At 41.7% G+C, this 24,096-nt stretch overlaps 1 protein-coding gene across 2 annotated transcripts in view; it reads right to left on the reverse strand.

The window, feature by feature from the left end:
• PGM1 (phosphoglucomutase 1) overlaps positions 1-24,096 on the reverse strand; it is a 67,925-nt gene that overhangs the window by 25,332 nt on the left and 18,497 nt on the right. Inside the window, exons 1-6 of one of the 2 annotated variants that reach the window (XM_081306164.1) lie at positions 13,922-14,346; positions 7,479-7,641; positions 7,022-7,168; positions 5,323-5,448; positions 3,057-3,247; positions 1,633-1,787 (exon numbers count right to left, since the gene is read on the reverse strand). In XM_081306164.1, the coding sequence (XP_081162290.1) occupies positions 1,633-1,787; positions 3,057-3,247; positions 5,323-5,448; positions 7,022-7,168; positions 7,479-7,641; positions 13,922-14,221 (1,082 nt within the window). In that variant the 5' untranslated portion in view covers positions 14,222-14,346. Of the gene's footprint in view, positions 1-1,632; positions 1,788-3,056; positions 3,248-5,322; positions 5,449-7,021; positions 7,169-7,478; positions 7,642-13,921; positions 14,347-24,096 lie in introns of those variants that run through there. The other variant, XM_081306165.1, reaches the window with a different exon arrangement.

Raw genomic sequence — 24,096 nt, forward strand, 5'->3', positions numbered from 1 at the left:
AAGAAAATCAAATGCACGATTTTTGAAAACTATGAAAGTATAATAAAGTTTTATCTGGGTAACAAGATGTTTTAGTTGCAAATCTATGTGTAAATTATTAATTTTTCAGAAAATTGAAATTTGATTGTCCCTGGATGACACAGAAGGTATTTCAGGGCCTGGTCAGCTAGCATGATAATGTGACCACAAACCAGCTCTTGACTCCATCCAGAGGCAGGAGCAACGGGCCTCACCCTTGCTCTAAATTAGTAGGATGTTGGACAACACTGCTAACTCCTCTTGACTTCCGGCTTTCTCTTCTTTATAGTAAGGGTGGCTGTGAGGATCAACTGGGAGAGAAAATGTAAAAAGCCCTTTATAAACTATCAATTGCTAGCTGGATATTAGTCCTTAGTTTCTTGCTGGCTGAAGTAAAGTCACCACAGATTCCGTAGCTATCTCCTCTCTCACAGGAACCTATTGCAGAGCCCCATAGTAGGAGGCAGGGGCTCTGGGCTCATTCCTGACTCAGTCATTCACTATCTGGGTGAGCCTAAGTGAGCTGCAAGCTGCATTAACTTCTTTGCCCTTTTGTCTTCCATCTGTAAAATGGGGTCACACATAGCATTTGTCTCATGGGGTTGGTTTGGGAATTAAGTGACTTAAAATATGTAAAGCATTTAGTTTCTAGGATGTGGTAATAGTCCTTGAAGATTAACTGTTATTATAACAGCCTAATTTATACATTCTACTTTCCTCCCTGGCCTTGACCTTTTATTCATTCATTCATTCTCTACTATCATTCATTCAAAAAGATTTCCTGGGCACCTGACAAGTTCTACTAATATTTTCCCTAGCCCTCACTTGTTATTTATTACTTTTTATTTTTCAATTGTTTTAGATGTGGTCTCATAAGCTACTTTAAAATGTTCATCTAATGAAGTGATACATAATAAGTAAACAAATATATAGAAGCAAGTCTGAGCTATCAAAGGTTTATTGTCACTGATTTCTTTCTATCACATAAACTTGATTTTTTTTTCTATTTTACCTATTTAGGCTTTCTGTTTTAGATTTTGGACAAATAAAGAATTGCTGTATGTCTAAGTGCATGAGCAATCTTGTTGTGTTGAAACTGTAAAATTATTTAGAACTGCTCTTTCACTCCATGCACATTGCTAAAAGCAAATGATCTTGAGTGCAGCGAAAGTGCCATCCATCCATGCATTCAGTCATTAGCATTTAAGCATTCATACATTTTTTTAAAAAATGGTGTGTGTATGTGTGTGTGTGTGTCCTATTATATGTCAGGAACCCTATGGTCAGGCAGAGTCCAGGACAGTGGATAAGACAAGTCCTTTCTCTGCAAATGTATAGAGCCTAGCCAGGCAGCCGAACAAGCAAGGTGGCTATAAGAACCCAGTGTGGTAAGTACCGGGTGGAGGAAGGGCAGGTGCTAAGGGAGCTCAGAATGGAGGGGGAGTAATCCTGAAAACACATCCCCTGTTCCCTCATATGAGAAACAACTAAGCACACACTATGCACCAGATGGATACAATGGAAGGGGAAGAAAACTGTTCCAGGCACAGCAGAGGGGATGGGGAAGCCCAGGATGACCCCAGACAGGAGGGCTGTGGGAATGGGGAGACCTACCGGTCCAGGGCACCACTCGTGGGCATGCTGCGTGCAAAGCCGTGGACCCCAGTCTGCTGGAAATACGGAATGCTGAAGATGTTGGCAGCAATGACAGCCACAGAGTCTGAAGGGTTCACAAAAAACCCATGCTTGCCCAGAATCATGTTTCGATCCTTTGGAAGAAGGGAGATTCAAAGGAAGACCTTTTAATCAAACTACCAAAGCCATCAAACTATCTTTCAAGGAAGTCTTATATAATTTAAAACTGATATATTTATCCATAATGGGCTTTAAACACTGGGTTTTATTTTTAATGAATTTGTACAGTACAAATGGGACAAAGGCACCTCCGTGCCCAAAAGCTAAAAACGTTTTCAATTGAAGTAGAAGCACAAATTCTTTGTGAGCGAAATTCTCTGTTCTCCCTGCAGGGGCCAGCATACTTTAACCTCTAGACCTTTCCCAAACTCTGGAACCAATCACTCCTCTCCCTGCGGAGAGGAGAGAACATATGAGAAAGGAAATGTTGGCTGTTTACACAGTTTGATAGGTCACCAGGCATCCTTTGAGAAACAAAGGCAGATTTCTTCAAGGAAGTCCCACGATTTGGTATGGAACCCAACAAAATATGCTGTCACCTTCACTGCCCCTGGGTGCCTGATAGACAATGCCACTCAATTATCTGAGAGTGGAGGAAAACCCCCAACATTGGAAAGACGTACTGAAAGGAAACATCTGCTATGAACCCCTTTCATTTCCCCAAATACTTATAGGAGAAATGTTATTTTTCAGGAAATAGTGACTTCTAGCTGCTTCAGCAAAACAACAACAAAAATAAAATTTCAACTTAATAAACATGCACAGTACCTACTATTTGTGAGATGCCAGGGTTACAAACCTAAGACACATTTATTCTTTGTCATTATGTGGTCACCAATGTAAATAAAACATTTTATTTCTAAAATTTTTAATGCTTGGAGAAAAAATAAAATGCTAACTCTCTCAATTTAGCCTTCATACAGGCTATAAAATCATAGTTTCGTCATTTAGCTAATGTGAATGAATGAATAGGTATACGCCCAAAACTTTTTACAGTGATTAATAATTAGTCAGCTGCTAGCTGAGAACAGGAGCCTACCTTAGAGCAGTATCTAGAATTGATGCAGTTCATGAAGTACCAGTCATTACATCATAACCCAAACCTCTACTCTTAGTAAATATGAATGAATGTGTGAAACTAAAGGCGTGGGTTATGTTTCAAGACTTTTATTTCGTTCCACGAGGGTCTTCTAGTAATTTAGTTCTGACCTCAAGTCAGGTGAAGGATCCTTGGCAGTCACTCAGCAGTCTCCTGGGGCCTGGCAGAAGCAGCCCACTTTCTCCCCATCTGCATGATCAGGCCTGGCCTGCATCAGAATTCATAGAAAGGCACTTGTACCTACCCCATCTCCATCGAAGGCAGCCCCAAAGTCATGCTCTCCAGACTTCATGGTCTCCACCAGGTCAGCTGCATAGGTGAGGTTGGGGTCAGGGTGGTGGCCTCCAAAATCCTCCAGGGGAACACAGTTTACTGCTGAGTTTGCTGGGGCGCCAAGTTCTTCACAGAGGATCTTCTTTACATATGGCCCCACAACTATATAAAGCATAAAAGTATAAAGGATCAGAAAAAACTGATGAAAGCATGTGGAAATGGGAAGGCAAGCAGGGTGGAAGAAGAACGGCATGAGCAACAGTGACAACGTGCAAATTGGGGCTAATGAAGAGATACCTCTGACTAGACAGAAGGTTCTAGAAAAAGGAGTAATGAGAGATTAGGGTGGAAAGGTGGAGATAGTTCACAAGAAAAGTATGGGAAAGGGAAGGGAGCTACTCATCGTGAAGGCCCTACCATGCACCTGAGCCAGGTGCTTCTCAACTGTTTTCTCATTTAGTTCTTCAGAAAAGGTGGTGCAGCTTAGTGCTTAAAAACCCACAGTCTGGGATCAGACTGTCTGGGTTCAAATCTCAGTTTTGCTAATCACTGTACAACTTTGGAAAAGTTACCTAATCTCTCTGTGCCTCTCCCATCTGTATCATGAGGATGATAACGGCAACAACCTAACAGGATTGAAGCCAGGATTGCGTGAGTTAATAGACAGGAGCTCTGAGAACAGAGCATGTACGTTGTCAATGTTTATATTAAGATTGTCATCTCCAATGTATAGATAAGAAAACGGAGGAAATGAAGACATTTACCCAAACTTACACAGCCAGAAGTGGGAGCTGGGACCCAGGGCTCTTACATCACTACTCTAGCAAGCTACAAACAAACAAAAACCAGTAACAGCAGACATCAAGGGAAACCAGCCACGTATTTACAGTGGTATTTCATATAACAAGTCTTAATACAGTTTGTCGAATGGTTTGTTGAAAATGAAAGAATCCTTTCCCATTAAGAAGAAAGTAGGAGAGGAAAGGAGGAGTAGGAGAAAAATTATATAAGTGGAAGAAACGATTTATAGTAGAGGGGATGGAGAGAGAGTAGGGGAGGGGAGGGGAGGGGAGGGGTGAGGGGACAGTGGAGAATGGGATAGACAGCAGAATACATCAGTCACTAGAAAAGCAATTTGTAAATCAATGGAAATGTAACTGATGTGACACAGCAATCTGTATACGGGGTAAAAATGGGAGTTCATAACCCACTTGAATCAATCTGTGAAATATGGTATAATAAGAACTATGTAATGTTTTGAACAACCAACAATAAAATAATTAATACCAGGAAAAAAAAAAAAGAAGAAAGTAGGCTCATTCTGTGGGACTCCTGTGGGCTGGCAAGGACCCCAGGGGAGAAGTTCCAGGCCCACCAGGTGGTTTTCTCACTGTGTTTGCAGGGTAGCACAGTTCCAGAACAGCACCCCTGAGCAAAGGTAGAAAGTCTTGCCCAACCCGGCAGCAAATGCATGGATTGCACACACAGGAGAATCCTTGCCACTCAGAGAGTCTAAAGTTTTAAATGACTGCAAAACACATAGATAAGTTAAGTGCTAAGGAATTCTTACATTCTCACATGTGGTTCTGGTTCACAATCATGGTGGCTGTAACTACTGGCCTGGTCACACAACCCACAGAGCAAGAAGAGAGGAGATACACATCCTGTTTTTCCTAAATTTAATCCCCAGCTTGCTCCTGCCCTCTCCTAAGACAAGGAGCATGTCAGGGCAGGATAGAGGAGGTGTGAGACTCTGGAGCATATTTACATCCAGCAAATGGCCACCCCCTCAGAAACAGGGGTGTGTGTAGGAAGAATGTGAAGAATCTTCTGAAGGGCAGGAAGAGTGCACAGCAGCAGGTGCATGTGATTCAAAACCCTAGGCTCAATGTGGAAGCACTGACCTTCACACAGGCTTACCATCAGGAAAGTCTCTACTATTCTGGGTGCCTATGATTAGATTTTTATCTCTGTGAATATTGCTCTGAAATGGTTACAAAATAACTCCATTTAAAAACTGTCTGAGGATTAGAACAAATAATTTTTTAAAAATTTAAAAAAAGAAACTGAGGGCTGGGATGTTGATCAGTGGGGGAGCACTTACCTAGCATGCATGAGTACCTGGGTTCAATCCCCAGCATCACAATAATAGAAAGAGGCAGGGGAGGGGTGGAGAAAAAAAAAAGAAAGGAAGGAAGGAAGAAAGGAGGAATAATGGAAGAGACAAGAGTCCATACCTCCATGCATGGCATCTATACGGATCTTTAGTCGGTTTGGACCAGAAAGAAGTTCTTTCAGTGCGTTGAAATCAAAGATGTTTCTCAGCATTGTGGCATAAGCTTCCACTGAATCTACAATTTCCACTGTGTGGACAAGTAACATTAAAATATGGGAGAATAAAACACATTTAGAAATATGCTTTGAAATGATTATATTGCTACGAACCTGAAATAACCATTTTAAAAGGACAATTACTAAGCAGCTCCAATATGACAGGGCTGTTAAATGATATCTTACCCAATACTAATAATTTTCCTCAGAGGTAAATGTTATTAGTCCTATTTTATAGATGAGGAAAGTCTGAAAGGTTAAGGAACCTGCCACCCAGCTGGGACAGGCACACACAGGTTGGCAGCTCCCCCATGCTGCTTCCCCAAGCAGCCTACGACGGGTGTATTTTTGTGTCATGGATAACAGAAAACATAATGCCTATTTTTCTTTTCTTTTTCTGTAGATCCATTATCATTAAGACTTAATGGTAAAACATAATGCCTATTTTTTCTTTTCTTTTCTTTTTTTTTTCAGGCCCTAATGGTAAAAAGCATGAAAAAAAAAAAAAACAGTCCTTTAATGAATCACTTTTCACGCGTACAGTCAATGGAATAAAAGCTGTAAAGGAACTTAGTGGTTATTTTATTTTCAGGGAATTTTCAATACCTGAAGAGTTTAAGAGACTATTTCTGGTGTTTTTTGAACCCCAAGAATGTCACGGAGGTGTACCAAAGTGTCATTTTAGCTTCATTAGGATATACCTGTTAGCTCTCGATGGGTAGGTTAAAAAAAAAATGGGGCTGGGATTGTGGTTCAGCGGTAGAGCACTCGCCTAGCACGAGTGGGACCTGGGTTTGATCCTCAGCACCACATAAAAATAAAGGCATTGTGTTGTGTCCATCTATAAAAGATTCTCTCTCTCTCTCTCTCTCTCTCTCTCTCTCTCTCTCTCTTAAAAAAAATGCACTCCATAAAGTCGCAGCTCAGCGGAAAGAATACACACGAGGGCAAAGTCAAAATGCAGGTCTCACTGCCACCCATCTCATCCTCATTCTATTAATATGAATAAGTTTATAAACATTTATTCTGTCAGTTATTGCCACACCTTGGCATTCAACAACAAAATGTTAACCACTGCTGCCTCTGCAGTTTCAATGCAGTCCAAATGACCTAACTAACTTTACTGAATATTAGGATGCGGGGGGATTGAAAGCCTAAACTTAAGAATCATTCATATCTGAGTTTGAATCTAGGTTTTACTATTCACTGACCACGTGACCTTGAGCCTGTTGCTTAGCCTCTTCTCTCAGTTTTTGTTTCCTCCTCTGTAAATAGTGAATGCAGTCGGTGCTGCCCTCACAGGACTACAGGGAGAATAAGATGGGATAGTGAATGCAAAGAGCTTGGCACATAATTAGAGCTCAATCAAAGTTAGCCATGAATGTAATATTATAGGTCTTCTAGTGAAGGGGCAGAAACTGAGGCCTGGAGAGTTAGTTTCTAACACCAGACGGCTCATAACAGGCAGGGCCCAGAGACCTCAGGTCTCTAGACCCCCAGACTCAATCTTTCCAAAGCTGAAAACCCAATTGAATAAAATCTTGAAAGGAAAAACTGCTCAGTTGGAAACAGGAGAGAGGAGGAATGGGAGGAAAGTAAACATGCCTGTGAAGGGCTTGAACTTGTTTTCCAGGTCAAACTGCTGCTTGCCCAGAACACCAAGGTCCACTTTCAGATCAGGGCAAATTGCATACTCTTCGATTGTCTTGCTGATTTGGAAAATTTTATCAGTTATTGCTTCTGGAGCAGGACCTGCAAATCCAACAGCAGACAGTGGATCATTTTGTGCTGTTCACGTGAAAATAACAAGGACCAAAGTGCAGCTGTTCCTCTTCACTAACACATTTACCATTGCATCACTTAGACAGCAAAGTATCAGAATTGTTCTAAAAGACAACCTCATGCATGGCCCAGCAAATAAGAAGCATCTCTCCAAACCTAAGGAGCTAAACACCCCTCCCTGCAAAGGACGAGAACCTGAACCCTTGCCTTGTAAGCTTCAGGAATTGGTTTACCCCACTGACTATAAAATCATCTGTTCTCAAAATGACAGCAAACTTACCTCCATTAGAAATATTAAATTTGATTCCAAAATCTCCATTGGGTCCTCCTGGGTTGTGGCTAGCTGTCAGAATGATCCCACCAATGGCTTTGATTTTTCTAATGATGCAGGATACAGCAGGGGTGGAAAGGATTCCGTTCTGTCCAATAACCAATCGACCAATCTAGAAGAAATCCAGAACACATACCTTAGCATCCATAAATCCACAGCTACCACATGAAAACACCAGAGCAACAGGAAGATGGACAAAGAAAATATTTTATTGGACCAGAAAAGATCTTAATGACAGCTCAGCTGTCTCCACCATATTACTGAAATAGAATTGGCACTGTGGAACAAAGCCATTCCTTTTGTCCACAAAGCTTTGGGGACTTTGTGGTTTTTGAATAGTGTGTAGTCTTGGGTGCTATAAGGCCTTCTGGCAAAAAAACAAAAACAAAACAAAAAATAGCATATTTCTAATAGAGCTTTTCCAAATCAGCCTCATTACGTGGATACACTGCAGAGTCCACATTTTTATTTAACTTAGTCATACTGTCAGTCCCCAACGGGAGAAAGGATATAGGTTCACCAGTTAAAAGGATTCTACCCAAAGAGAAGGCTTTTGTAATGTAAAATTCTTAAAAAGTAAAAAGAGCCAACTTTATGTCAAGAATAGTATGAAATGGATCTCATAAATTTATCTTGCCCAGCAAGCTGGGATTTTTCATGTGGTGTACCTGGGTCACCACCTGGGCCTAAGACAAGAATGCTGGAGAGATTACTGAGTAAACCAGCCAGAACCATCAGAGGGCAACTGCTGGGCCTTTTGTTGTATTCTCAACTCACCTTCCTGTATTCCTCACAGATGACACCAGCCTAACTCTCCAGTGTCTTTCTGGACAGTTAGCTTGGCCACCCCCCCATCCCTGCCATCCCAACACAGGTCACTGAAAACTCAACCATTTAGGACCCACCCCTCCCCCACAACCAAACACCTTCCAGGAAGCACCTGGCTCATCTCCCTCACCTCTGGTCTCTCAATGTCCACCTCGGAACAAATTTTTTTTTCATTTGTTTTTTGGTACCGAGAATTGAACCTAGGGCGCTCTATCCCTGAGCTATCCATCTCCCTATGCCTTTTTTATTTTATATTTTGAGTCAAGGTCTGCTAAGTTGCCCAAGCTGGCCTCAAACTTTTGAGTTTGAGTAGCTGGGGTTATGGGCTCTGAACAAATTTTCTTGCAGTGACCCTAACGTTTTTGTTACATTCTGCCTGGATAGGTGCTACCAGTAGACTCCTTTCTGGGCTGCGGAAACTGCGGATGGTATGGTCAACACTGCTGGTCATTCCTGGGCCGCGGCATTCTCTCCACACCTCTCGAGGCACCTTGAGTCCATTCTCACATTTGCTCTTCCCATGTACCATGCACAGCAGACCCTGCCTGTTCCCTCTCTCACACCCATCCAACACCAACGGTAAGAGGCACAGATGGAAAGGGGCAACGGCAGATGCTGGGAAAGAGGACAAGGCCACACAGCAAGTGTGTCATGGCAGAGAAGGCACTGAAGCCTCCTCACTCCATACAGTGGGAGGAGTGACATCTCACCCTTCCAGGAGTTTCCTCCTGTGGTTGTAATGAGAATAAAAGTCTAGAGTCGGGCACTTCCTGAATTTCTATTAGAGGAGCTTAGGGGTGGCAATTTAATCAGCCACAGTAGCTGGTGGCATTATCTGAAAATTGTCTTTGCACATCAAGCACACTAACTTAGATCTTGTATATATTTGATGTGAAAGGAGAGGCTCATGAATATTAAGCTATCCCACCCAAGTCACCCCTTAATTCTACCATTCTTTGGTGAGAACTGTAGTAAGCAATAGTCCCAGGCTGAGGGGATAATGCCTCAAGGTAAGAGTAATAAGGAGAGACAGAGGCAAGGAAAACCCATGGTCACCCCTCCCTTTTTCCCTGGCTTAAGAAGGGGTACATCTAGTCAAAGCACTTCCCTCCCAAAGCAGACTCGTTCTGTGAGTTACCCTCAGGAATATCACACCTCAATCTCACATAGGGACGATATGTTCCATGACTGTCTTTTCCTTAAAGATGCCTGAACCATCATAACAGTTTTTTTTTTTTTTTTGTACCGGAGATTGAAATTGGGGGCAATCAACAATTGAGCCACATGCCCAGCCCTATTTTGTATTTTATTTAGAGACAGGATCTTACTGAGTTGCTTAGAGCTTCATTGTTGCCGAGGCTGGCTTTGAACTTGTGATCTTCATGCCTCAGCTTCCTGAGCCACTGGGATTACAGGTGTGCACCACCATGCCCGGCTCACCATGGTAACAACTCTTAATCCAAACTCCCAAGCCTCTCTCTCACCTGAACCTCCCTTCTTCTACTAGGCTGAGACCATCCCAACTACTCAGGACCACCTAGTTTAATTTTCTAACCATAATTCTGTACCCCTCTCTTCAAAAACCCTTCCCTATACTATATGATCCAAAAAATCCACTTCTAAGTATATCCCTGAAGAATTAAAACCAATGAATACATGAACAATGAAACTCTACATCACGTATAATCACAAGAATGGGATCTAATTAGAATAAGTTATACTCCATGTATGTATAATATGTCAAAATATACCCTACTCTCATGAATATCTAAAATGAAGAAATTTTAAAAAAAAAGAACTGAAAGGACTCAACAGACACATAAATACCAATGCTCCCCAGAGGCTTAGGAGGATTATGGGTTCAAAGCCATCCTCAGCAACTTAGTGAGGTCCTAGGCAACTCAGTGAGACCCTGTCTCTAAATAAAACTTTTAAAGGGCTGGGAATGGGGGAAAGGGAGGGAGGATGGGATTGGGAAAGACAGCAGAATGCATGGCACATAACATTCCCATGTTCATGTATACACTACCAGTGTAACTCTGTATCATGTAAAACCATAAGAATGGGAAGTTATACTCCATGTGTGTGTGATATGTCAAAATATTCTACTGTCATGTAATAACTAAAAAGAATAACTAAATAAGAAAAAAAACAGTCATTCATAAACAAAGTCTTCAGTTTCTGGTCATGATAAAGTAAAACGATTAGATTTTTTTTTTTTAAAGATGGCAAATGTCATGCTAAATATTTTTTTAAAAAAATGTTTGGGGATGTGGCTCCGTGGCTAAGCACCCTGCATTCAATTCCTTGGCAAAACAAAAACAAAAACAAAAACAAAAACCAACATCAGTGCTCAAAGCAGCATCATTCACAATAGTCAAAAGGTGGAAACAACCCACACACCCTTCCTAAGATGTACAGCTAACCAAGATGCTGCATATGCATACAAGTATGATTCAGCTTTGAAAGAGAAGGAAACCCGATTGAGGGTATCACACACTAAATGAGTGGGAAAGTATGAAGAAGTGGAGAGAGACTAAAAAAAAAAATATGAAACTATGTGAAATAAGCTAGTCACAAAAGGACAAATACTGCAGGATTCCACTTGCTGAGGTACCTAGTGGAGATAAGCTCACAAAAACAGAAAGGAAGGGTGGTTTCTAGGAGCTCAGGGGAGACAGAAGTGGGAGCTGTTCAACAGCTGCAGAGTTGCAGTGTGGCAAGATGAAAAGTTCTACAGCTGTGTTGCACAAGAGTGTCACTACAGTAAACGCTGCTGAACTGTATGCTAAAGTGGCTAAGATGGCAGATTTTATTGTGTTTTTACTACAATTAGATTTTTAAAAATTGGTTGCCATATTCAAAAATGGCATTGCTATCTATGGACATGGATACAAATGGAGGAACATACTTGGGAGAAATATTCCTTTTAAAACTCACAAAGAGAATGAAATTCTGATCCATGTTACAATGTGGATGAACCTTGAAAACATCCTGCCAAGTGAAATAAGCCTCACACAAGAGGGACCCAGAATATGCAAATCAGAGACAGAGTGGGATGGAGGTTACGAGGTGCTGGGGGCAGGGACCATGGGGAGTGACTGTTTTATGAGCGCAGAGTTTCTATTTGGGATGATGGAAAAGTCCTGGAGATGGATGGCAGTAATGGTTGCCCAGAATTGGAAAGGTAATTAATGCCACTTTACACGGAAGACTGTTAAAATGAAAATCTGATTTTATGTGGATATCACCTACCCCAGCTCCCGTGCTAGAGAGAATCCCCAGGTTGGAGCTGGGAGTCTCTCACCACATGGCCTCTGGGGGTCCCTTTCCGGCACCCTCCTGTTGCCCACATTCCACAGTCAAGCATAGCAGGGAGCAAAGGGTTCAATTCTCTCTCTTCACTGAAAATAGGGCTTGGTGTTTTGTGTTTCCTCACACACCAAGCTCCAGTTCCATTGTCCTGCTAGTCATAAACGTTCCTCTAAGTTCAGAGCTCTGGGGACAGAGTGACCTACCAACACTCTGATCAGGACCCACTGAAGTAGATTCAAATGTATGCAAATAAGAACAAAGAGAAACTTCCAAGGAAGGCTAATTATATTCTATACTCCACCAGATAAAAGTATATCAAAGCTGAGGCTGGGGGGGATAATGAAGGGGTCTCCATTTAGTTCACTAGCTTGAGCATCCTCCACGAATCAGCTCTTGGGCAGAGTGGGTACCGACAAAGGTGAGGAACACTGCCTTTTGCCAAAATCTGCAGCAATAATTATCCTCCCTTCTTTTGACATTTTCTCCCTGCAACCCTACCCACAACCAAAAGTAAATTAAAACAGTGAGAATTTAGGCTATGTTAGAAAAAGGGGAAACCAAACTTTGTAGAAATTCACAGCTTTTATCAGATTAAAGTGCTTTAACAGTCCACTGAACATTTCAAGTGATTCAGGTGGCCAGCATGACTGCTCTAAATGTAACGCTATTCTTAATAACGAATGTCCTTGAAAAGATTTGAAAATACTGCTTGGGCTGTGGCAGCTCTAACAAATAGGCAGTTACGTATTTAGTCAATTATTATCCCTTAAATGTATTATTTAGCAAACCTTCAGACAGTAAATCTGAGCATGTCCATAGGGTCTGCCTGAATTACACATTCCTCCCACCTCTTCCACACCCTTCAGCTCCACACAAAGATGAAATGAAGCCAAATATATCACAGCAAAGGGGACAGTGTACCAGATCCCCTCAACAGCCCCGATCTACACGGAGAAATAATGTTCCATTCGTCCCTCTCAAAAGATTAAAAGCATCTTAATACTGTTCCCTGTGCGGCTCTCCTCAAAGATGAAATTTACGACACGTCACATTTTATCTTAAAAATGTGTATGCTTCATAATAATTTCATATTTGAGTGCTTTATCAGCAATTTCTACATGAAAAGCATTCAGATTCTGAACCAGTACCAAAGGAAACCTCGAATTATAAACAATAGGATCCACAAACACTTTTAAATCTAGTTTGGTGTTTTTTGTTTTCTTAATTTTGGTTTTGGCAAACACACCTGTGTGGCATATTATTAAAATAGACTGAAAATGAATGCCCGACAAATTTGGTTGCAGTGCTGAATTTTATGTTCTCAGAACCAGAATCTCTTCTGGAAAAGAAACACAACAGATTTTAAGATGTACAAGCACTGAAGGACTGAGTGCTCCAAATTCTTGCTAAGCATTATCTAAAACACTGAAAATATTTTTTTGGTCCCACAGAGGAAAAACTGCCACGTCCCAATGCCCACCTTCCTGTAGATGAGGGGGCTGTATAAACTGCTAGATTATAGGATGAGTGCTGTCTGGTGCAAAATTCCTTCAGATTAATCCAGCCAACATGCTTTTTCATGCTGCAGAGCTGCAGCAGGGCCTACTTTCATTATAGTCTTACAGGAGCTATTATCTCTACCCTGCTGCACAAATTCACCCACACAGGACCTCTTTGTGTCCGAGGTCATTATAAGCAGGTCCCTCTGTAACAGGTCCTCTTGGAAGGCTCACACCTAACATTTTCCAGTCCCCTCCTTGCGTTTCTGCTTGGCTACTGGGATCCATAAACAACAGCACGCCCTGGCTTTTGTTTTCCTGTTTGACAAGTGACTGAACTTCAACAAGGAAGCCATTGAAAGAACACCAAACCCTCCTCTCTCCACCATTCATCACAGTCCCCTTACATAGGACAAGGGTGCCCCTTGAAGCTAGTTAGAATGTAGACACAAAAGCTTAAGGCCAGGAGTGTGCTTCAGATGTCTAAAAAGCAACAGGTACTTTGCAAGCAGCAGGGACAGAGCACAACGCAGATGAAGCTGAACTTACATTCCCAGATCCCAATGGAACTAAAGGAATTCTGCAGGATAACCACAACATTTAATCTCTGAAGTCACAGTGAAATTTAAGTGAATGTTAATAGAAGTGAGGAAGATACCACATATAAATCTTTGTACATTTGTATATTTCTGCAAAATCAAGAGGTTACTTGGAGAGCCGGAGACATAGCAACACTTATCATATACCAACCCCATTGGCAGCTGCCATCTGCACTATTGTTTCTATTGCGGATTTATTAAAATACCGCCCATCGCCACCAACCACCAGTGATGATCCCTGGCGATCTTTTAGGTCTATGGAAAAAAATATACTCTGAATGAAATTCTCCAGATAGCATGGCTTTGCCTCAAAATAATAAGCTTTCTTCCGTAATCCACTGGCTCCTGGTTTCTGGTCGTGGTAGGGAGCTGTAGCAAAAGTCATCAGTGGGAGAGGACCTTCTTCCATTTTTCTATATGTCCCAGAAATCCATTCTTCAAAATCACTCATCTTTCATTTCCACCACTTGTCCAGAAAGTAGTCGAGGATCCTCCAGATTCAAGATAGTCTGTCCACTCCGCAGCTACAACAGTGTCTGGACAACTGACAGAGGTTTTGCCTGGATGATCTCTCTCAATGAGGACACGTGATTAGTCCCTTGTGGTTGTTGTCCCTTGTGGTTGTTGTCCCTTGTGAAAAAGTTACGGGACACACGCCCACCCACACCCATACCCACGAAGCAACCTTCAAAGTTGTTTTGATGAGGATACTTCTGCCCACATAACCAAGGCAAATACCCTTCAATTATTTTTGCCTCGCTTCCTGTTAGGGCAGAGACAGCCCCCAAGTGCTGCATACAGCAGATCTCAGTCACAAACACCAGCTGGCTGCCAGACTCCTCTCAGGGCAATCACAGCTCCATGAAGCAGGTTCATGAACAGGACACCTGGTGCGGCTCTCACTGCTGCTGTCACCCCGTAAACTGGAGCCTCTGGGCACTCATCACTGAGGCCATCTGCTGCTAAAGTTGCTCTGTGCCATCTAGCAAGTTAAAGGTCAATCTTAAAATGGATGTGAGGGATCTCAGTGACCTCTGGTTTTCTCATATCACTGTCATTTTGATACCCAAGGGATTCTTTACTTTCTACATGCAATCCCACGTAGAAGGGGGAAAAATCATCTAACAGAATGGGTTTATTCATTAGCCACCAAGAATTTTAAAGAGCATTCAGTTCTGGAAGAACAGATCCCTACAAATATGCACCGAGTGATCAGAGGCTTGGTCATTCCCTGAAATTTACAAAAAGTGAGGATGAGGATGCACCAAATCCTTGAAAAAATTAAGCAGAAAGAGGTAAAAAAAATATGTATTTTTCTGAGTGCATGAGGTTGGGTTCAAATTATTATTTAGAAAAAAAATATGAACATCAGATTAATTTTTTTTGTTTTAAGTAGACTTGACTTTCAAGGAAATATTTTTAGTGAAGCAGTTTGTCTTTTTCATTTGAAGAACCTAAAATGTTTAAAGACTTTTATTTATTTATTTAGGTGGTGGTGCTGGGGATGAACCCAGCCAGGGCCCTGTGCATTTAAGGCAAGCACTCTACCAACTAAGCTATATCCCCAGCCCCATGTTTAAAGACATTTTACCTGAATAAATTTAATATCCAATCCCACGTGAGCCCTGAAATTTTCTTAATAATCCATTTAAATATATGCATGTGTTCTTTATCTGGGTCAGCAGAAGTTGCCAGTTAAGGAGCTCTGTTGTCAGAGTTTTGGCAAACTTGTTCAGGATGCTTAAAAACCAAACGAGGACTAATCATACAGCATGTCTGGGGAGTCTGACATGTGATGAGTCAAGGTTTTCAAGGGAAAAATGAATCATCCCTAAAAAACAAAATCTGATATTTTTCTACTAATGTTTCAAGCAAGTTCTGACAGTCGACAGGCTCTGAGGGCAGCCAACTGTCCTCTCCAGGAAGAACAGCCCTGTGTGCTGGAGCTACGTGCACAAGACCAGCAGAGCTCATGCAGAAAGCAGGCCTCTGGTGAGGGAGCCCAGTCCCCTTCAAATGACAAATGGGGCTGGTCCAAGTGCAGGGAACACCTCAAGGAAAACAATTCACAAGACACACCTATTAAGTTGAAAACCAGCCAGTTAAAACACAGCTACTTTTTATAGCTTATTTAGGGCTCTTATTTAATTTCAAAAGTAAAATTCTTTAGAAATTAAGCTTAAACGCAAGCTTACTTTATTAATGATTTCCATGCCCATGATTTTCCAACTTGCTACAAATGCTTTTTTTAATTCATATTTTTAATATTCGGTGCCAAGTTTTCTTTGGTTTGACAAAGGCTTGCAAATCAGGCTGATAAACGTGTCAGGATCTATTCAATAAGAGATCCAGATTTATGAAATATTACTTTAATAATCTCTTCATTGGAATTATAGAGAAACCAACCATGTCACTGGCAGTTTTCCTAATGAGACCTCAAAGTTTCAGGGTAGATTTGGGGTATACCCAGACACAAGAGTGCTCCAACATCCTCCAAGAAAACTTCTCTGCCCACCCAACACATCACATTCCAGCATGTCCCTGGTACTTTTAGGAAGTTCCATAGAAGCCGGAACTATAAAAGTAATGTTCTGAGCACGTGCATATAATATCCTGGTGTGTGTCTATATGCAAAAGGTGTATTTGGGGTAAAAATGGGAGTTCATAACCCACTTGATTCTAATGTATGAAATATGATTTGTCAAGAGCTTTGTAATGTTGTGAACATCCAATAAAAAAAAAAAAGGACACAGTCCTTACCCCAGAAAGATTCTGTTCTAAAACTGGGCTGAGACATAATTTTATGGACACCATAGAACTCAACCCCATATAAAAATATTACCAGAAGCAGCAATGGTAGATGGACTGTGAAGTATGGTAAAAAAGAAGAGGCATTAAAAACATTAAGTTTCCTAAGACGCGCGGACTAAGTGGGGCAGCTATTAAGAAACTCATTTGTTTTAGCTCTCCAGCAAAGGTTGAACTTCATCTTCAGAAACGTTACTGTCGAGCATAGCGAGCCCAATTTGGCCTAATGAATTCGCCTGCGTTGCCAGTACTCCTTCACAATGACACAAATTACATTTAAACCATATGGGGGATTTAAGGATTACTCCCTCCAGACAAGGAACTTTCATACTGGTCTTGGGTCCAATCAATTTCACAAATGGCAGAGTTATGAACCCCTTCGCTCCCAGCTCCTGGCCTTGCAAAGATAGCTCCGTCCTCATCAGCAAAGATACCTTCCTAGCGGGATGCAGCAGAAGCTATAGACTTGCCAATTCTTTCTGTCTGTCAATAAATATGTATTTGAATCCCAGGCCCTGCATGAGGGCTGCACCCAGGGTGCACTGGGTTCATCTCTTCACATCAAGGGTTCTTTCTTAGGAACTGTCAGGGGAAAGGGCATAGGGTATGGAACCACTAACCTTATTTCCTATCTTTGGGCACAAGCACTAGAAAGCAGGCTACTAATTTGGCTAACAGTAATCATCAGGGTTCCTCAGACCCCCAGCCCCAGGCCCTATCCTTGTGCTGGTCTTAGGTGCAGACCTGAGTACTTGAGTGTTTGTCCCCAGTACTAGGAAATAAGTCATCATTTCTCCAACCAACAGTAACTCAGCATGCAGCTAATGCCAGCCCCAGGAACTAGAGTCTGTGGAGAGAACACAGGTTGAGGAGCCAGACACTAACAAGGCTCAAAGACTCTATGAGATATGAAAGGTACAATTCTTGAACAAGTAATTTAACTGAACTGAGTCTGTAAAATGGGGCCAGCTCTCAACTGAAACAGGTAAACCTAAAACCCTCAGGCCTGTACCCGACACACAGCAGACTGTCACCTCTCCCAGCCTGTTTCTTAATCTCTAAAATGGGATCATAATACCTGCCTCACAAGGTTTCAGTGGAGATCACCTCACCATACGATGAGGCAAGTTCTTGTGAACTAGAACATGATGTCATGATATGAAGTCATGATTTTTTTGCACTTCCTAAATGTGGGTGGAGACAGAAGCAAAGATGGATGGGCCTTTGTTCTCAAGAAGTTCACATCAGAAAGAAGCCATCATGGTGTGGTGGCCTTAATACCATCCTAGAGATGAATTTATAGAGTAGTGGCTTTCAAAAGATTGTGGGGGGCTGGGGATGTAGCTCAAGCGGTAGCGCGCTCGCCTGGCATGCGTGCGACCCGGGTTCAATCCTCAGCACCACATACCAACAAAGATGTTGTGTCCGCCGAGAACTAAAAAATAAATATTAAAAATTCTCTCTCTCTCTCTCTCTCTCTCTCTCTCTCTCTCTCTCTCTCTCTCTCCTCTCACTCTCTCTTTAAAAAAAAAAAAAAAGATTGTGGGGACAGGGACAAGACTGGAGAAGCTGTAGTAAGACTATGGAGTCACATGAACCATACTAAAATTCATTTTATGGGCATGAGGAGCTATGGAAAAGGTAGGCAGAAAAGATCTAAACCAATGTTTTTGTAAACTTGAATGGCCAGTGGTGGTGCAGCAAATAGCTTTCACAAGGAGAGACTGAAAAAAAGATGAGCCAATGCTTGTAAATTAACCAAGCATTCTTCCTGAGCTGAGACATTAAGGATCCTGGCCAATGTGATCCTATCCAGCACTATTCTTCTGCTGGCCATCTATATACCAGCTTCAACCTTCAGTCCATGGGCCAGTTTGAGCACTGTTGCTTCTTCCCACCAAAATGAAGAGAAGTCGCAAATGACTCCTTGAAGCATGTAGTGTCTTCTACTCATTCTTTTTCTTCTCTGAGAACTGTCCCCCATCTGAGAACTGTTCCCCAGATTCAGTTAGCCCTTGAACCAGGAAGATAAGACAAATGAGGAGGGTGGAGGGCCAAAACAGTCATGTCATGAGAAAATTCACAGAATTGATCCTCACAGCCAGACGATGCATGAGGACACACGAGAGCTGTGCAGACTCCAACTCTGCATCATCTATACATCTCTAGGTATCATGGCTCTGATGTGTAGGAAGATCAAAAAAGCATTCAGAATAGAATGAAGCAGAAAATAGGTTGGATGAATCTTCTCGAGCTGGTATTAATATTCGGACACAGGAATTAGGGGAGATATGCTGGGAACACAGGTCACTTGAGCCTACCTATTGGCACTGGTGTTCTGGATCAGGGTGCTCCACATCCACATCTCTGGCCACATCTCTGTACCTCCTCCAGCTGACGCTGTAACCCCAATTCAATTGAAAAGATAACTCCTAATTACTGGGGTAAGAGAATTTTTTAAGTGGTCATTTTTAAACAGATTTAGAATAAAGCATAGAAATGTTGAAGTATATCTCACAGCTTAAAGATGATAAATCAAACTTAGAGTACAGGTTGAGTATTCCTTGTTTGAAATACTTGGGGCCAGAAGTGTTTCGGATTTCAGATTTTTTTTTAATATCTGTATCTCTGTAATGATATATCTTGGGGGTGGGACCCAAGTGTAAACATGAAATTCATTTATGTCTCACATATACCTTATACACATAGCCAGAAAATAATTTTATACATTATTTTTAGTGCACCTGTGTTTTCACTTCGACGTGGCACACGAGGTCAGACATGGAATTTTCCATGTGTGGTGTCAAGTTGGTGCTTAAAAAGTTTCAGATCTTGGAACATTCTGGCCTTCAGATTTTTGGATCAGGGATGTTTAACCCTATTAATATTCTTGGAGTAAGTTTAGGGGGAATCTAAGTATTTTAGTATTATAAGGACATTTAAGAAATTTGGGATATTAGCTTATCTATTTGCCTTGTGGTTGCAGTTTATAATAAACAGTTGAGTAATGTACTTAGACTTGCAATTTTAAGCTTAACAGGGTAAGAGGGTTTTTTCAAAATTACAAACACTAGTGGAACATTCAAGAAAATATGGAATGTGCTGCAAGCTTAACCTATTAGATGCAGACAGTATACTGTATGGTCTTTAAAGCCAGATTCACAGAACCTGAATCTCAGTTCTACCAATTACTACCTGTATGACTTTGGTCAAGTTATTTAACTTCTCTGTGCTTCCATTTCCTCATCTGTAAAATGGAATAATAACAGTTCCCCTATCTCACTTGTTCTTACAGTCATGATTGAATGAGGTAAGAGTCATCCCTTGACACCTGGGATCTGGTTCCAGGAACCCCTGAGGATACCAAAATCTGCAGATGTTCAAGTCCCTTATATGAAATGGCATAGTATTTCATATAACTTATTATTATAAACAATCATCTCTAGATTATTTATAATATCTAACACATGTAAATGCTATGTAAATAGTTGTTATACTCTATTCTTTAGGGAATAACAAAAACTCTGTATATATTCAGAATAGAGGCATTTTAAAAAAAATATTTTTGGTGCAAGGTTGGTTGAATCTACCAAAGCAGAATCTGCACATATGGAGGGCTGACTGTATATAGAAAGTTCTAAAAGCAAGGCTGGTATATGCTTCCCTAGACAAGTATCTGCCATTCTCATTATTAGATCATATAAGAACAACTCAAATACTTTAAGTGTTACTGTTAGACAAAGAATTTAAGAGAAAATAAACACTAAGTATTCATAGCAGTTTAAATAAATGAGTTTGTAAATAAAAGCGCGCTCTCTCTCTCTCTCACACACACACACACATACACACACACACACCTCCAAGTTACATCAACAAGTGTACTAACAGAAGGAGACAAAAACGAAGTAGATGTGCTGAGGTCAACAGACCAGAGACAGAGCAGCTGCCTGGGCTCCATTGGCTCAGGCTCTCCAGAGACCCACCACCCACTCTGCCCTTGGCCTTCAGGAGGCCCAGCCTCACAGTGCAGTCCTCCTAGCAGCTCCCTGTAATCTGACTAGACTGCAGTTACTTGCATCCACCTCTGTCTCTCAGCAAGGTTGACCAGGACTCTGTAGTGCCCAGTCCTGTTTGTCAGCCCTGGGTCAGCCTCGATCTGCTGCCCCAGATAAGCAAGGAGAAAACTCCCTCCACCTCTCCTCTGAGAAACTTTGGGTATAGGAAAGATAGGTAACTCCAAAATCATTAAAAAAAGTAAAGGGTAACAAGAGCTCACCTAAGAGCTTCTAGGGGCACTGAGTGAGTACTCGGGGGGGGGGGGGGGAGAGACGTGGACAGCATCTCCATCTGCACAGATGTCCTATAACAAGTCTCAAAACTGTCTCCCCAACCCAAAGCTGCACAGAGCTTGGGAACCCTCTTCCTAAGTAATGCCCAGGAGAAGACTCCTGTTTTCATTAGAAATGACCAGTATTCAGCCACCTTGACCAATAAAAACAGTAATTTATATGGTTCTATGAATTTTTTATACAAAATTTTTATTTCCTTTTTGAAGTATTCTCAAGGAAATTTTCATTGAAATGCTGTAAGAGGATTCATTTGAAGTAACAAAGGAATTTTCCACATTCTGGTTACTACCAGGGGCTAAGTATTAAAATTCTTTGGTAAAAAGGAGGTCCAAGTTCAAAGCTTCCCAACAAAGAAATGATAGCAATGCTTAAGGAGAAGGAATTGCTAAAAACAAGGATTTTATCATTGCACACTGTATACATGTATTGAATTATCACACCGTACCCCATAAATATGACAATTATTATACATCACTAATTCAAAAAATAATAGGGAAAAAAGAGGTCTAACTGAAAAAAATGGCTTTAGTTTCAAATCATTCACAGTTATATGCTTCCCTCTTGTGGTGGAAAACGGAAAAACACAGAATTTCTGCAGCCCCACAAGGGGACCAGACAACTGGTGGCAGAGACTCCCTCCCAGAACAGCCGACTTGCACAACTCTAGGGGTCCCCCTTCATCAACATTTCGATAGGAATTGTGCCTCATTATGTTTTATGGTAGGCAATGGCTGGTCCTCTATCAATGCATTAAAATGCGGCAGTATTTCTAGGCTTTAAAGAAGAGAGAAGAAATGTTGACATTATCTGTCCCTCTCATGATTAGAAACTCTTTTCCAATTATATGGTCTGGCCTCACTGGGACATCCTGCTGTAAAGAAAGTGAATGAAGGTGGCCATAGAGAGGAACCATCCTTTCTATGGAGTGGTTGTGAGCCTGAGTTTCTATAAAGCAGGAACAATGAAACTTTTCTTAACAAGTTCTGGATGTACATGAGAAAAGGCAAGGAAAGTGCCTATCCCAACATCAGAACATACACTAGCCACTCCATAATGTTATCCAAATGACCCAAAATAGGATGAGAGATTGAGAAGGGCTGCATTCTTCTAACCCATCTCCTGCTTTCAAGAGCAGGTAAGCCCAGGCAGGACAGAATCGACACTACTGGCTGGCCTGTGGGATAAACACTGTTTAAACTTCTCCAAAGGGCCAGGCTCCTGAGAAAGGGAAATGGGAAGGCAGGGACCTAAAGATGAGTCAAGCACAGCCCTGCTGTAACGAGAGGGCTCTGGATCACACAGGCCTGGGTCTCAATTCTTCTAGCACCTTTTAGCTGTGTATGTCCTCACTGGCCCTTAGCATTCTTATTTATAAAACAGAGACGATGGCAGCTCTTTAAGGCTGTGTGTTGGAGGAGATGGTCCAGTAGGTCCCATTGTGCTGGGCATTGTTTCCAGTGCTCTGCGGGCATTCACTCAGTTAAGTTTTACTCCACTTTGTAAGGCCAATGCTGTTATTCTCAGCCCCCATCTTAAGGATGAGGACACTTGTGGCTCCAGCAGTCCTGTCACACCACTCCTGAGCAGACCACTGGATGTGGCAGGCAGAGACCAAGGAGAAGTCTTCGCGGCACTCTTCAACGTGGGGCAGAGAAGTGGTTTGTGGGAGTGAGAGATGGAGACCAAAGGAAATGCGAAAAGAGGGTCACACCAGACCCAGTATCCCTGCCCTGTCGACAGTATTAGAGTGAGATCCATAAACAAAAGAGCCATGCTGCATGTGTGTGTGTGTGTGTGTGTGTGTATGTGTGTATGTGTGGTGAGATTTTTCTTGCATCTGTAAACATGTAACTTAAGTAAATGAACTGTACATATTTCAGTTATTCTACAATATGGATTCAGATCAACCAACCCAAGTAAAAAAGCTCACTCCAATGAAGATATCAGGTCACATGCAAACGTGTAGCATTCACTGCTTAAAGAAAGACTTGCAGCAAACTATAAAAGCTTTAATGCAGTACTGTGACCCAGTCTCCCACATAATGTTTTTTAGCTTGCTAATTTTTGTCTCCAAGACTCTCCCTTCCCCTTGAGGCCATGAGGTAATTCTTAGCCTGGCCTTGGGTTGGACTTTTATATAAAAAAGAAAAAAAAAAGCCTGGGGATAACATGTGCTGATGAGGATGCAGAAGGGGAACTCCTACGCACTATTGGTGGGAATGTTGGAAGGAAGGGAGGGAGGGAGGGAGGGAGGGAGGGAGGAAGGAATCTATGTATCTACCATATGATCCAGCAATCTCACTACTGGCTGAACATCCAAAGGGAATGAAATGATGCCTTATTGGCATGTGTGTTATAGTCACTGTTTGCAAAAATTAAGATAAAGAATCAACTGAGGTTTCCATCAGTGGAAGAATGGATAAAGAAAATGTGGTGTATGCACACAGTGGAATATTATTCAGCCATAAAAGAATGAAATCCTATCATTTGTGGCAACACGGATGGAACTGAAGGACATTGTTAAGTGAGATAAGGCAGGCATAAACACACACACACACACATTCACACTCAGCTGAGGAAGTTAAAGAAGTTGAGCTTCTAGAAGCAGAGGGTAGCACAGTTGTCCCTAGAGGGTAGGAAGGGAAGGGAGGGGAGGAGAGGTTGGTAGACAAAGGTTCCAATACATACTTACATAAGAGGAGTAAGTGCTACTTGCTCTACAGCATGTGATTATAATTTATAATTTATTCAACATTTTATAAAGAACTATAGAGGAGTTGGTAATTCTCAACACAAAGAAATGTTTATGAAGTTAAAAATGTTAATGTGATCTGATTTGACCATTACACTATGTAAACATGGGTCAAATTATCACACTGTATCCCATAAATATATACAGTTATTATATGTCATCAACAATTAAAATTAATTGCAAAAAGAAAAGAGAAAAAAAGAAAGCTTCAGGGGTCAGTCAAGGACCTGTGTAGAGGCCTGTCCCTGGCTGCCTGCCTCTCCTCCTCCAGCAGTGCTCACTGAGACAAGGCGACTTCAATGCCTAGGGCAAGGAATGGCCGGCCTCCTTGCTTTGTAAGCACTGTTTCTTCTATACACAGTGTTTTCCTTGTCCCTGTCTTGACTTTGTCCTGGCTCTCTTTTTATCAACCTTCAG

Source organism: Spermophilus citellus (assembly GCF_964194105.1).
Source record: "Spermophilus citellus genome assembly, chromosome: 9".
Classification (NCBI taxonomy): domain Eukaryota; kingdom Metazoa; phylum Chordata; class Mammalia; order Rodentia; family Sciuridae; genus Spermophilus; species Spermophilus citellus.